Source organism: Parasteatoda tepidariorum, chromosome 11, assembly GCF_982258835.1.
Source record: "Parasteatoda tepidariorum strain Cologne lab strain chromosome 11, Ptep-v5.0, whole genome shotgun sequence".
Classification (NCBI taxonomy): domain Eukaryota; kingdom Metazoa; phylum Arthropoda; class Arachnida; order Araneae; family Theridiidae; genus Parasteatoda; species Parasteatoda tepidariorum.
In genome coordinates, this window is record NC_141765.1 from 53780251 (window position 1) to 53793505 (window position 13255).

Consider the following 13255-nt stretch of genomic DNA (forward strand, 5'->3'; position numbering starts at 1 on the left):
ATACAAATACTTGATCTTGTTAATACGGGTGTGGGAATTTCAAATTAATTTTGCTCCTTAGGGTACAGATTTTTTTTTAAAGACATAACATTTTTAGTAATTTTTTTGTCGAAATGTAAAAGTTTAAAAGCGTTATATATAAGTGGGGGTCCTATAAATGATCCGACAATTTTCCGGGGAAGATAGAGCATATCATCGGGATTAAAAGTTCCCAGGAACCCATGCGCATAAAGGTTGTCATTTGCGGCTAGGGGCGCTTTCCTATTATGACCGATTCAAAAGCACACGAAGAAACAGTTCATAATAGGATTCCCTAGCGACGTATTGCAACATTTCCAGGCATGGGTTTCTATGCAATTTTAATTTTTATAATGTACCATAACTCACCCAGAAACTTACCGCAACATTTACTGTTTTATATAACATTATCGAAATTGTACATTTCGACAAAAAATAAACTAAAAATGAATAAAATGTAGCTTGGAGACAGAACAAATTGCAGATTTGAAATCAGCGATATGAAAGTATCGAAGATCTGGAAAATCTCATGGAACAGAAACAAAAAAATGTTCCCTTGTGTAATAAATTTAAGATGAAAACAAATGTGACTAACATTTAACTTCAAATTCTTAGAATTGGAGTTTTACATTATGTAAGAAAAACTATTAATCACTAAAGATGGCCGAAAATACCATTCATTTTAATATTTTGTATGCATGCATGCATAAGTAAGGCCTTGTTATCGCACATCACATGATCTACTGGGGCCTGGGCCTTAGGTACAGTGTAAAAAAAAGGCACTAAATGCCTGTAATATTTATTTTTAACAGTTTTATTAATATTTCATATGTATATTCTACGTTTTGTGAAACATTAAAAGAAGGAACAAAATCTTTAAGTTTTCATTCTTAAGCAGTATTTATATAATATAATTAGACTTTCCTACTTATTTTCAAAAAATATTATTAGTATTCTATACAAGATTCATAATATAAAATTTAATTAGCACAAAGAAGTAATATATTAAAAATGCATAGATAAAAAAGAAACACTTTAAAGAAATCATAATTTTAACTAGCATTTCGTTTTTTTTTTTAACTTTGACTTTTTTTTTAATTAGGACTCAATTTTAAAATTAAAAACAGCATATTTCGAGGAGGACACATATCCAAAGATCAGGCCCCGGGCCCAAGATCGCCATTGTCGGACCCGGCCTTCAAGGCGAAATTTAACAAATATATTGATAAAGCAATATTCTATCGGCAACACAAATGAACTACTATATGATCATCATGCTTTGAGGTTTAAAACACAAAATTTCTTAAATCATTTTGTTAGGTAATTATTAACACTGTAGCAACTGAAGGAACAGAATCTATCACTGTTAGAAGGATGAGGTTTGCAATTATAAGTAGAATTTTAAATTTCGGATTTCTGAGTTTAAACCTACGTCAAGCCAATTAGATTAGTTACAAATAATAAAATTTACAGCATTCCTTCTTGTATAGACAAATCATATAATCGAATACATTTGTCAAATGATATATAACTAGTTATGATAATTGAACAATATGTCTCTCACCTATCCGACGGGGTACTTTATATTCACAACATTTTATGACAAAAATCTTCTAATTTTCATCAAATTCTTCCGAACTACTTTAAATTACGGATTAGGTATGGCAAACTAAATTTCAATCAATTAATTAATTAATTACCAGCCACTTGCACTTGAGCCGCCATTTATTTAAAATATTGAATTTATTTTAGCCAATCCATTTGTTTTAGACTAAAGATTATACAAAATATGAAAAATATCAAAATGACTCACTTTGTTGGTATGCAACTGAAATATTTGTGCTATAGTTAATATAAAAAATGTTTTTCTTTAAGAAAATTGAATATAAACTTACCTATTAATACTATATGATGGAAAATAACCGGGGTACATTAATTTCACGAAGGATTGATGCATTTGGAAGATTTTACTGAAGTGCTTGATCGTTGTTCGTTTGAGGATTTTGAGCAATTTCTTGTCTCGAAACCTGAGATCGCAGTTTGGAATCTTAATCTTCAAGCTACCTCGTAACTAACATTTCATTCAATTTTCAATTGACCAAAATTTCACTGGTTTATTTAAAAACAATCTAGTCCCGCAGTGGACTGATCGTTAAGACACGGCTCCCAGCAGATCACCGAAGTCAATATCACTGGTTGCGGGCAGTTTGCGGGTGGGTGACCACTTGGATCAGTCCGTGTAGGGTCTAAGGGTGTGCGGTATTGGTACTCGTTGAACTGTTCTACCGTTAAGTGCTTGACTTCGCGTGCAGGTCGTCGAGCTACCGAAGTGAGGGTGCCATTCCCTCTGCAGAGGATCAAAATTGTGATGGTATGTCTTCGGATCATCCTCAGGTATGCTTCCCTGACAGTCGCCAATAGCCCATTGTGCATCACATTACGTTGTTGTTGTTGTTGTTAATTTACGTCGCACTAGAGCTGCACAATGGGCTATTGGCGACGGTCTGGGAAACATCCCTGAGGATGATCCGAAGACATGCCATCACAATTTTGATCCTCTGCGGAGGGGATGGCACCCCCGCTTCGGTAGCCCGATGACCTGCGCGCGAAGTCGAGCACTTTACGGTAGCACAGTTTAACGAGGACCAATACCGCACACCCTCGGTCCCTACGCAGACTGATCCAAGTGGTCACCCACCCGCACACTGACCGCAGCCAGTGATGCTTGACTTCGGTGATCTGCTGGGAACCGTGTCTTATCGATCAGTCCACTGCGGGACGCATCACATTACGCATTGTACTACCGTATTATTAACGTAAATGAACTACAACAGCAACAATAAAAACAATCTGGGTCCGTGGTTGCCCAGCGGTTAGAGAATCGAACTCCTGCCTGGAGGTGCCGGGGTTCGACTCAGCTTGGACCCACCGAGTACATGCGATATACGTGCTCGTAAAATCTGTGGAATCGAAAGTCCTGAGTTCGGTCGCTGAGCAGTATCATGGGTACAGGGATCTGGAGAAACTTTCCTTCCCCTTCAGATCTATGTCTGAATTGAGGAAGTGGACATCACAAATTGTGATGGCATATCTTCAGATCATCATCAGGGATGTTTCCCAGACAGTCACCAATAGCCCATTATGAAGCTCTAATATCTAAATAAATTACCTACCTACTTAAAAACAACCATGTTCCTGATAGTTTTCGAATTGACGATCTTCACCAGTTAAAAAATGTCAGAGGTAGTGAGTTCAATTCCGATTCCAAATTAAGATATGCTATTGCTATCCTATGAAATTTGATTCAGTTTTAATATGGATATCTCTATCTAGTCTCTAGTTTTACAATTAATTTATTATAGTTGCAGTATGTGTATTAATTGTTATTTAGATCAGGTAAATCAGTAATGTATCTATTAGATGAAAGATTCTGAGTTTAGTAGTGAACTTGAAATTTAAAAATAAGGGGTCGCGCTCTCGATCCTAGCAAACAACTAGTTTGTATAGACTCTGGAGCTGGTTAAAATTAGTTTTAGCTAAACGATGAACAATGAACTGACGAATGTCATCGATATAAAATGAATTATGCACTTTCTATTTTAAAGTCAATCATTGGTTCGGTTGTGAGAGTGATTTGTGTTGAAAAGTGAACATTTTTAATCCTTCTTTGCCAAATTTTAAATACATTTTGAGATTTATTGCTGTATTTTGTGTAAAACTTAACTCTTCACAAAATTTACTGCACAGGACTTTTTTTAATTTGTTTTTCTAGCTATCAGGGATATTTTTACGTAGTTTTGTTAATCGCTAAATTTACTTTTCTTTTTTTCTCTTTATTGTTGGATAATTAAGCATCTTCGAAAGTTACTAAATATGTCGTTGATATTTCACGAGATTTGCCCTCAGTTTTTTCATAAAAACAATCATTTATTTATAAATAACTTATTTCTAATAAAAAAATTATTTTTTTAACTATGCAGAAAGGCAACAGACGCTTAATATAATATTCTAATATTACAATTTAAAATTATGCACTTCTAAATTTTAATAATACTGAATTTAAATAATACTAAGTTTAATAATACTAAATTTTAAAGCATAATCGTCACTTCCCTAACATACTGGGGTCGAATATTTACAAAGTCTAAAATATTATCCTGAATTATAGCTCTTATTTGTTGTTGTTGTTGTTGTTAATTTACGTCGCACTAGAGCTGCACAATGGGCTATTGGCGACGGTCTGGGAAACATCTCGGAGGATGATCCGAAGACATGCCATCGCAATTTTGATCCTCTGCGGAGGGGATGGCACCCCCCCCCTTCGGTAGCCCGATGACCAGCGCGCGAAGTCGAGCACTTTACGGTAGCACAGTTTAACGAGGACCAATACCGCACACCCTCGGTCCCTATGCAGACAGATCCAAGTGGTCATCCACCCGCATACTGACCGCAGCCAGTGATGCTTGACTTCGGTGATCTGCTGGGAACCGTAGCTCTTATTTGAAAAAATAATTTTAATTGAAAAAAATATTTTCAAAATTGAATGAAGTATATAAAAAACTGATACATTTTAGTTAGGGGCCGTTCAAAAAGTACGTACATCCCGAAGGGGGGGGAGGGGATTTGCTATTATGTACGGTTTTGTACGATGGGGAGGGGGGGAGGTATTATACAAAGTACGTACTTTATAAACATACACCAAATTTAAATTTGACTTTATCCTACACACTCCTTAAGTAAATATTTAATTTTATTTAAAACATAATTATTTTAATTTTTATGAGAAAGGGGGGTAGACTAATAAAATGTACGTACTCTAAGGGGGGGAGTAAGACCTTATGTACGGTAATGTACGAAGGGGGGGGGGGAGGGGTTTAAAATTTCTCCATTTTTGTGTACGTACTTTTTGAACGGCCCCTTATGCACATGAAGACCACAGTGAAAAAACGGTTTATAGCTATAACAGCCAATTCGGAGAAAAAATGGTTTTGCACGCGAAAAAGAAGTATTTTTTTATATTATGGCTCATCTTCACTGCGTTATAACTCTCGAGAAGAACACGTTATTAATTTGCCAGAAATAAGTAATCTTCAAATTTCAACAAATGGAGAGCTAATAGCTCATTTTTGTTAAGAAAAAAAGAAAAAAAAAAAAAAAAAAAAAAAAAAAAAACTTACATAGACTGTTTTTTCCCCTTCGTTCTTATATGATTTGAAAAATATATTTAATGGAAGCGGCAAAGCAATAATTTGAAGTATGTATGTCTTTTAATTTCAGAATTATTATTTAAATTTTGATAAATAGAACTAACTATCATAAAGATTTGTTCGATTGAAAAAAAATTGTCGTAATATAATTTTAAAATTTCTTTTGAAAACAGCGAACATATGAAATAATTATTTCCTTTTTAACAAACGAGTGTTCATTGCCATTTTGTATTTGATTCTTTCGGAAAAAAAGATTTATACCCATTTAAGAAAATCGTGAAGAAAAAAAAAACAGGTGAAATTTTTATCTATATTATACGGATGAAAGTGCTAGCTTTAACAAATGAGAATAAAATTTTCTATACTGCAAGGAGGTCGCAAGCATTTACGCGACAGACACGACACAGATGGCGCAGTCGCAGTCCATGAATCAACGTATGCGAATCGTGGCTTTCACCACATTTCTTGCTTTATCGTCCAGCGTTGAAATTCGCCAACCTAAATCTCATAATAATGCAAACATATGCTTCTTTTATTTCATGGTTTGAGTTACGATTTTCCTTGTAGGAAAGTAAGAAGGACACAATTAAAAATACATTTAGTTCTTAGAAGTTCTTGTAAAAAGTTCTCAGGAGTTCCTATTTATTTGATTTTGAGAAGGAATTATTTTGATTCGATTTCTCAAATTAAATTATGACTTTTTAGTAATACATTACTTTAACTCATAAAGTATTGTATTACTTTATTATAGTATTTTATTTTTAGTACTATATATCTTTAACTTAGCTAAGAATTCAAACAAATTATTATTTTAACTTATTTAATTTTTTCTCTTAACTTACCGTTAAACTAATTACTATTTTGACTTATTTGTATTTAACTTTACTGTAAGTGAAGTAATTGACGTAAAATTGAATAAAAAGAAAAATAAAAACTAGAGCAACAAAAAAATATGTGATGCTCCGAAATTTATTTTTAAGATAATGTATATTCTGCGTAATGTAATTTTTTTATTGATACTAATAAGCTTACTAAGTACTCGTATTTTCCCCGAAAAAGGATTTTTTCTGATGAAATTAGATTTCATTAGTTTCTATTTAATTTTAGGGAATTCATACCTTTAATATATAATCATAGGATTTAGACGAATTTTAAATTTATTTCCTAATAAACTTGCAATTGTTTTCTTCAAAATTCCATTCTTCCACCAAAACTTAAATATAAACCTACCAACTTTTCCGGATTTTGACTAGAGATTCTCCTCACAGTTTTAAAATGGTAGTAAAGTTCTTGTAGTTACCTTTGATTTAAAATAATTTTAACCACCACAACATTTGACGAAAAAAAAGAACATTCCAAACCATGTTGAATTGTTTTAAAATACTGGCGAAAATTTAATATTATCTTAAGCATAAGGCCATGGTAAGCATACTTACCACCTATTTTATTAATTTTTAAAAAACGATGAGAAGATATTTCTCCACCTATAATTTGAGTGATCATCTGCTGATAACTTCAGAAAATATAAGAAAATAATACCAATAATTGAATGTTTTGCTTGCATAAAGGTAACAGTATAGGTTAGCGTGGTATCAAGAAGTCAAACCAAGATTGGGGAGCTATTTTCTCTTGTGCGTAATGCTTTCCTTCATTTGATCATTTTTGAAAGAGTTTATTTATAGTTATAAAAGCAACATTTATAAATTTGGTCATTATTAAGCACAAAAATACAAGTTTCTAGGCTTACTTGAATAAAATTGCTTATTTTTTAATTTAGTTTATAGTAGATAAACTAAAAATTTTTTGTAACCATCTACTAGAAAAAATGGTCCTATAAAGGGTTAATTAACTGCTATTTCAGTAAGAAGTAAAGCAAAGCAATCTTGTGACAAGCCATTGTGGGCCAGGGGTTCATAAGGCTTCACTCTTCGGTGATCAACGCCATGATTGTAGCTATGTGGTCAGCATTGCACTCAGATCGCTTTTACTTACCGGACAAGCTGCTACCCATTGATCTGAAGCTATGTGGGCTTCAGACCGCCACTGGGGACCGCACCCGAGTTCATCACCATGACAGCTCAGTGCCTTAACTAATGAGCCATCACGACACTGTTGTTCCAGTACACTTAAAATATTGTGGAGAACTCCCGGGTAGGCAGAGCTGCTGATTATAATTTGTTGCGCTGAATCTCAGTTGGACACTAAAATAAGATTTATTTTTCTGAGTAATAATTACCTGATGATGCAATTCCTAAGCCAACTAGTCCGTTGAGTGTGTATATTCATAAAATAAATGTTTGCTCTTTTTTCTATCATTGAAATTTGTTTGATTTTTCTGAGGTAATGGTAAAAGTTTTTATTTTTAAAAAACACTCAAACAGAAAAAAAAGAAATGAAAAAATCGTGCAGATTTTTTTCTCACTGCTGCCCAAAAAGTTCATTGTAAATAAATGCAATCAAAAACAAGAAAAAAAATGATTTTTCAAAAAAAGATGAAATTTTGTTTTAAATAAAAAATAAATAAAAAAACTACCCAAACCCAATTAAAAAATAAGCAAACTCAACAGAAAAATACCAATACAAAATGGGCAAAAAGAAGGAAATGAGTAAAAAATTTTTTTCCAGATTTTCTATACTATTTCAAGAAATTTAATTTGTATTTTTTACTAATTACTTAGTTGCAAAGAAAAATTCGTAAAAATATCACAGTGTTGACATTTAATGAAAAATGAAATGATAGTTCCAGTCGAAAGTAAAGTGCTTCTCTATCTGCTCACAAGAAATAAATACCCTATAATCAAAAGAAATTGGCTAAAGAAAAATAATACAATTTTATTAAAAAATTAACAAAAATATAGATGTAAAATTCAATAATGCTTTTTCATGGAAGAGTTTTGGCCCGTCTGTTGGAGAAATCCTGCCGTCACCTATGTAAAATTGCACGGAATAAAATGAGTCAAACCATGGTTTTCGCAGGGGCCAAATTTTTGAAAGGGGATGAAATTAAATTAAATTGTCATAATAATCCTCTAAATTTCGGACTTAGAAAAAAAATTATTATATGGGCTAAATACTTGCAAAAAGATTAGTTATTTTATCTCTTTCTTGTTTTTAACTTTAAGAAATTTAATTGGATGATAATCCATGAAAATTTTGTTTATTTGTCTGAAATATTAAGATAGTCCTTTAGAGATTTCTAATTATTGAGGGGGACATATATCCGTCTTTCTCCTAGTCGCTGGAGCTCATGAGTCAAACATTAAATTCACATCTTAGAAAAGGAACAACATTTTCTTATTAATATAAGACATTAACTTTTACTTGTTCTAATGATATTTATTATTTTTTAATTAAATTGCAAAATAAAAAAAATAAAAAAATTACAAAACTATTTTAAATTGCAGTAATCTTATTTCTCTCCTAATTAAGGATACTTTTCAACTCTCCTCTTAATAATTTTTTATTTTAAAATTTGTTGTATTACAAGGATTTTTCAATGTTTGTGATATTTTTATATATTTTGTTCAAATAACTGATTCTGTAATAATTAATCTAGTAATTTATTCAAATGATTTTTTCAAACCAATAATTCTAAAACAATTCCATTCAAAAGGTTTGCCTTCTTGAGGTAACACGTGATTTCCGAATCCAAGGTCCCATGGTGATCTTTAAAATCTTTTTGAATCAGACTTGGTTTATAGCACTGTTTAATATCAGCATATCTAGAGTTATAATCTGGTTTACATCTGGTGTAGTCTTGCAGCTTCCGATTTTCTGGCCTACTCTGTAATTAATAACTATCGAATTGAAAGGAAAGTTTCTAGAACAAACGAATAATAATTAAGACTTTTCAAAATGTATAAATAAATTTACATTAATATTACATTGCAAGAAATGTAGTTCTTTTTTCTTTCTCGGTAACTTTATTTAAAAAAAAATAGTTGATTCAATAAATTAATTGATGTGATTAATTATTAAAAGTCTTTCAATCATTCTAAATAAATGATTTCAATGAAAACTAAATGATTTTAAAGAAAAATAAAGGATTTTAAAGAAAAATAAAAAATTCTTCCGTAGAACATATAAATGGTACAGGCATTATCCTACTATTATTTTATTTCAAGAAGCACTTAAAGACCGAAAAAATTGGCGATACCCTGGCGCAATTTTAAGCAGATCTGGCAATTTAATTTGGCGCTTCATTCAAACATGGCGTTTTTAGGATTGTCTGTTTGGCTGAGTTAGGAGGTAAGTTGCTGGCAACCCTGGATATCCAATGGAATACAACTCTCGATTCTGTAAGGGATCGGTAGTGTCGAGTTTTTGTGAAAATACTTCCCTTGCTAAAGTGTACAATACGTGTTGTAAATAGACCCCATGAAAATTTTTCGTGGCTACAGAAAAAAGGGTTATATTTCTGCAGTTACTGATTTTGTGACAAAATATTCAATATGAATAAATTTTGTTATTTTATGTTGTGTTTTATGCTTTTGTGATAAGCATAACTGTTTTTATTTCTGTTGCTTAGAAGTGAACTAGGCTGAAGGCTGAAAAAGCCTAGTAACATTTTTATTGTGAATGTTAAGAAAGAAAAAAATATGAATTTATTTTGAAACTGAAAACTTTCCCAGCCTAAATGGCTTTTGGATAAAAATCAAAAGGATGTCCAATCTTGCTGGAAGGTAATTATTTTTAATTTTGTTATCTGTTTTTATTAGTTTAAAATGTTATTTATAATAAACTCTAAAACACATACGAAAAATTAATGTATTTCTTCAAATTTTATTAATTGATTTTGCGTGTTTTCGCATTGAAAAATTGTTTGCTGGCATTTATGTAGTTAACTTTTTTGCCCTTGCCAATGTATTGATTTTATATAATATTTATTATTGGTTAGGTATAAAAATACTTATTCTAGTGCATATAATTTTAAATTATTGTATTCATGGCTTAGTATAAAGGAAAAAAAACTGAATCTTAAAGCCTGTAGTAATTGTTTTGACAGCCTGTTTATTTATGCAATTTTGTTTTTTAATTTCATTTACAATGTCAATTGTAATATATACATTTAATGATTGATATTTTTTATAACTTAGTGCTTTTATTTTGAAATTTTAGTCATTAATAAGTGCATAGGAGTATTTCTGCACGGTAGTACCCTATTGCCCGTTGTTAGTATTCGAATTTGTGCCATCAATGCATACAAGTTATATTTTATAATAAATATTGTTATTTTGATATTTAAACAATGTTTTATTTCCCATATGTCTATAAATGTTAAGATTTGCTAATTTAATAAACCATGTAAAAGCGTGATGCGTATACAAATGAAGGTAGTAAACATATTCGAAAATTTTAAGTAACCCCCCCCCCCTCTTAAAATATAAACTGTCGCTTATAGTTTATAATATCAGCTTATTAGTAAAACGAGTAGCATTACAATCGCAATTTTATCAATGTTATTTATGAAAGCCTTTTTAATAATGTCTCTGTTCTATAATTGTAATACGTTTCAAGTAAGAAAAACCCAAATTTTATATCAAAATTCTAAAACAGTGACTAAAATTTATTAGGTAATGGTCCCTGTCGAACTATCTGCTTAGCAAACAGTTTTGTTTTTTGAATAACAACTGTAAACGTCATTGAGGAAAAAGCGAATCAAAAAGTGATTCTGTAGATAACCAAATCCTTTTTTATTTCTTTGTTTGTTCTGTCATTAATTTGAAATTTTTTTAGTAAAGTGGGTTAAGGAATTTCGATTATACCATAGAGTAATTGACATTTTCACATATACCAGACAAGAAGTTTGCCTTTTCTTGCACATTAAAATAATTGTTTATATCTTCTCAGCATAACTTAAAAGTTGAATGTTTTTTCATGTTGAACTGTTCGGTTTGAAATTAGTTTAAAAATAATGCAGACGTAACAAAAAATTGACTATGTGGTATAGAACAATATATTTTTTGTATGTTCAAACTTAATTGTATTTTAAAATCAATCATTATAAACATCTTATAAACATAAACAAATAGAACGCTTTTGCTGATAGTACAAGAAATTAAAATAACAATGGATGTAAACAATTAAAAACAAAACAAACTCTGTTGTTAGTATTTTGGAAACAATAATACTCAACCTACCAATAAATTGTCAATGTTCTGATTTTAAAGGGAAATATTTTAATTGTTATATTATGTGTTTAACAAAAATACAGAATAGATTTAGAACATTGTCACTCATGTTTTTTTTCACCAGATTTTATTGTTTTATTTTTAGAAATATCTACGACTTCAATATTCGTTAAAAAACTAGTACATAGTTATGAAGTACTATTCAACATTTTTAAATTGTTTATCATTATACTAGCATTTTTTTTGAATAGTGTAAGGCTTACTGAATTTTAAAATCTTATGACCTTTTTCATAAGAATTGTAATTATCAAAAAGTTTGTTATTACAATGCTTGTTTGTTATACAATGTTTGTTATACAAAAGTTTGTTGATCAATGTTTTTAGGAATTGTAATAATCAAAAATATTTGAATTCTAATTTGAGATTTCAGATTGTATTGAATATATGAGTGACATTTGTCCTTATTATATAATCACTTCCTATAGAGTTTTTAAATGCAAGTTTTAATCCCCGTTTTTCAAATGTCTAAAATGGCATAATTAATTAAAAGGTGCTCAGCCTTTTTACCAGGAAGCCATAAATGATCTTTCAAAACTCGCCCAATGGAACCTACCACAAGGAACAGGACACACATTTAGACCTTAACGAGTGGGCGATTGCCTAAATATCTCGCAATCTGGTATTTCCCTTTTTGGAACTTCTGATACACGTCATTAATTTTTCTTCAACTTACTCCGAATCCATTTTCTTGATACTCTTTGTCCTAAAATTCAATACAAGCATTTTTTTTAAGTTGAGAAAATTTTGTTGTATTGTTTTTAAACAGTTTAATGTCTTTATAGCAGTCACTTGTACTTATGGGGATTTTTGTTTTTATTATTTTTTGCAAAACCTATACTAATCAAAAAACCCAAATTAATATTTTGTCCTTCTGTAGTTGCTTTGCGTTCAACATGTTAGATGAGCTATCAACCTGATTACTGAGATTTAAAGCAGATATGTTTGTGCTTTGTTGTATCAGGGGTCTGTCCAGACATTTTGTGAAAGGACCTGTTTTTGTAAAATTGTGAAAAAACTACTCATAGTTTGTGAAGATAAAATAAGCTTTAAGTCACATTCTTTCAACCAGGGTCCTGCTATTCCAAAAGTTGCTAAAAACCTTTTCAAAAAGTTTTTAAATTGTAAATAGATACAAGATTATGCTCAACAATAGTTGCTGCTAAATTAGAGATGCAACATACAAATATTTGGTATTTAGCCTATACTGCTCAACACTGAATATTCATTTCGGACGAATAATGGAAACAAAATCACTCACATTTTTACTAATTTCAATTGACATATTTTAAGTAACACAACTTAGTTATGCATCACTTTTAATGTGTTACGCATTAAGTAAACTTAAACAATTCTTAAATTTATAATATTTTATTTAAAAAATTGCCAGAAATTAATTTTTATTCCATAATAATCTATTAATTAATTTTCTGAATAAGTTATTGATTATGAATCATAAATTGATCAATTATTTATTTTAAAAAAATGATCATTTAATATCAATAAGAATGCGCACACGGTGTTTTTAAAAGTGGAAATAATTTCTTAGAATACTACATTTGGAATTTAAACTTAAGGAAACTTGGAAAACTTAGTTCGTTTCGTAAAATCGTTTGATCTTTTCATCAAAAAGACTGATAGGACCATTTTTAGCCCTAATTGCTGTTCGTGGAGAAATTATGTAGCTGTCTATATATTTTTTGTTAGGAAGTGCGCTGTGATTTGTATATAAATTAAATCACAGAAATACTGATATTCTGTTTGCATCTTGGCACAACGATCATTCAGAAAGTTTAAAAGAGTCCCCTTTTCCCCATAAATAGGTAAAGGTTACCGACCACT

General features: G+C 30.7%; 1 protein-coding gene and 1 long non-coding RNA gene across 3 annotated transcripts in view; one reads left to right on the top strand and one right to left on the bottom strand.

Moving 5' to 3' along the window:
* The window catches only part of LOC139427120 (uncharacterized), a 70104-nt gene extending 67959 nt beyond the window's left edge, over positions 1-2145 (bottom strand). Inside the window, exon 1 of the long non-coding RNA XR_011638267.2 lies at positions 1914-2145. This is a non-coding gene — a long non-coding RNA (uncharacterized LOC139427120). The remainder of the gene's footprint in view (positions 1-1913) is intronic.
* Positions 2146-9439: 7294 nt separating this feature from the next.
* The window catches only part of LOC107445938 (uncharacterized), a 239283-nt gene continuing 235467 nt past the window's right edge, over positions 9440-13255 (top strand). Inside the window, exon 1 of one of the 2 annotated variants that reach the window (XM_087154693.1) lies at positions 9440-9907. In XM_087154693.1, coding sequence (XP_087010819.1) covers positions 9888-9907 — 20 coding nt within the window. In that variant the 5' untranslated portion in view covers positions 9440-9887. The remainder of the gene's footprint in view (positions 9908-13255) is intronic. The other variant, XM_087154690.1, reaches the window with a different exon arrangement.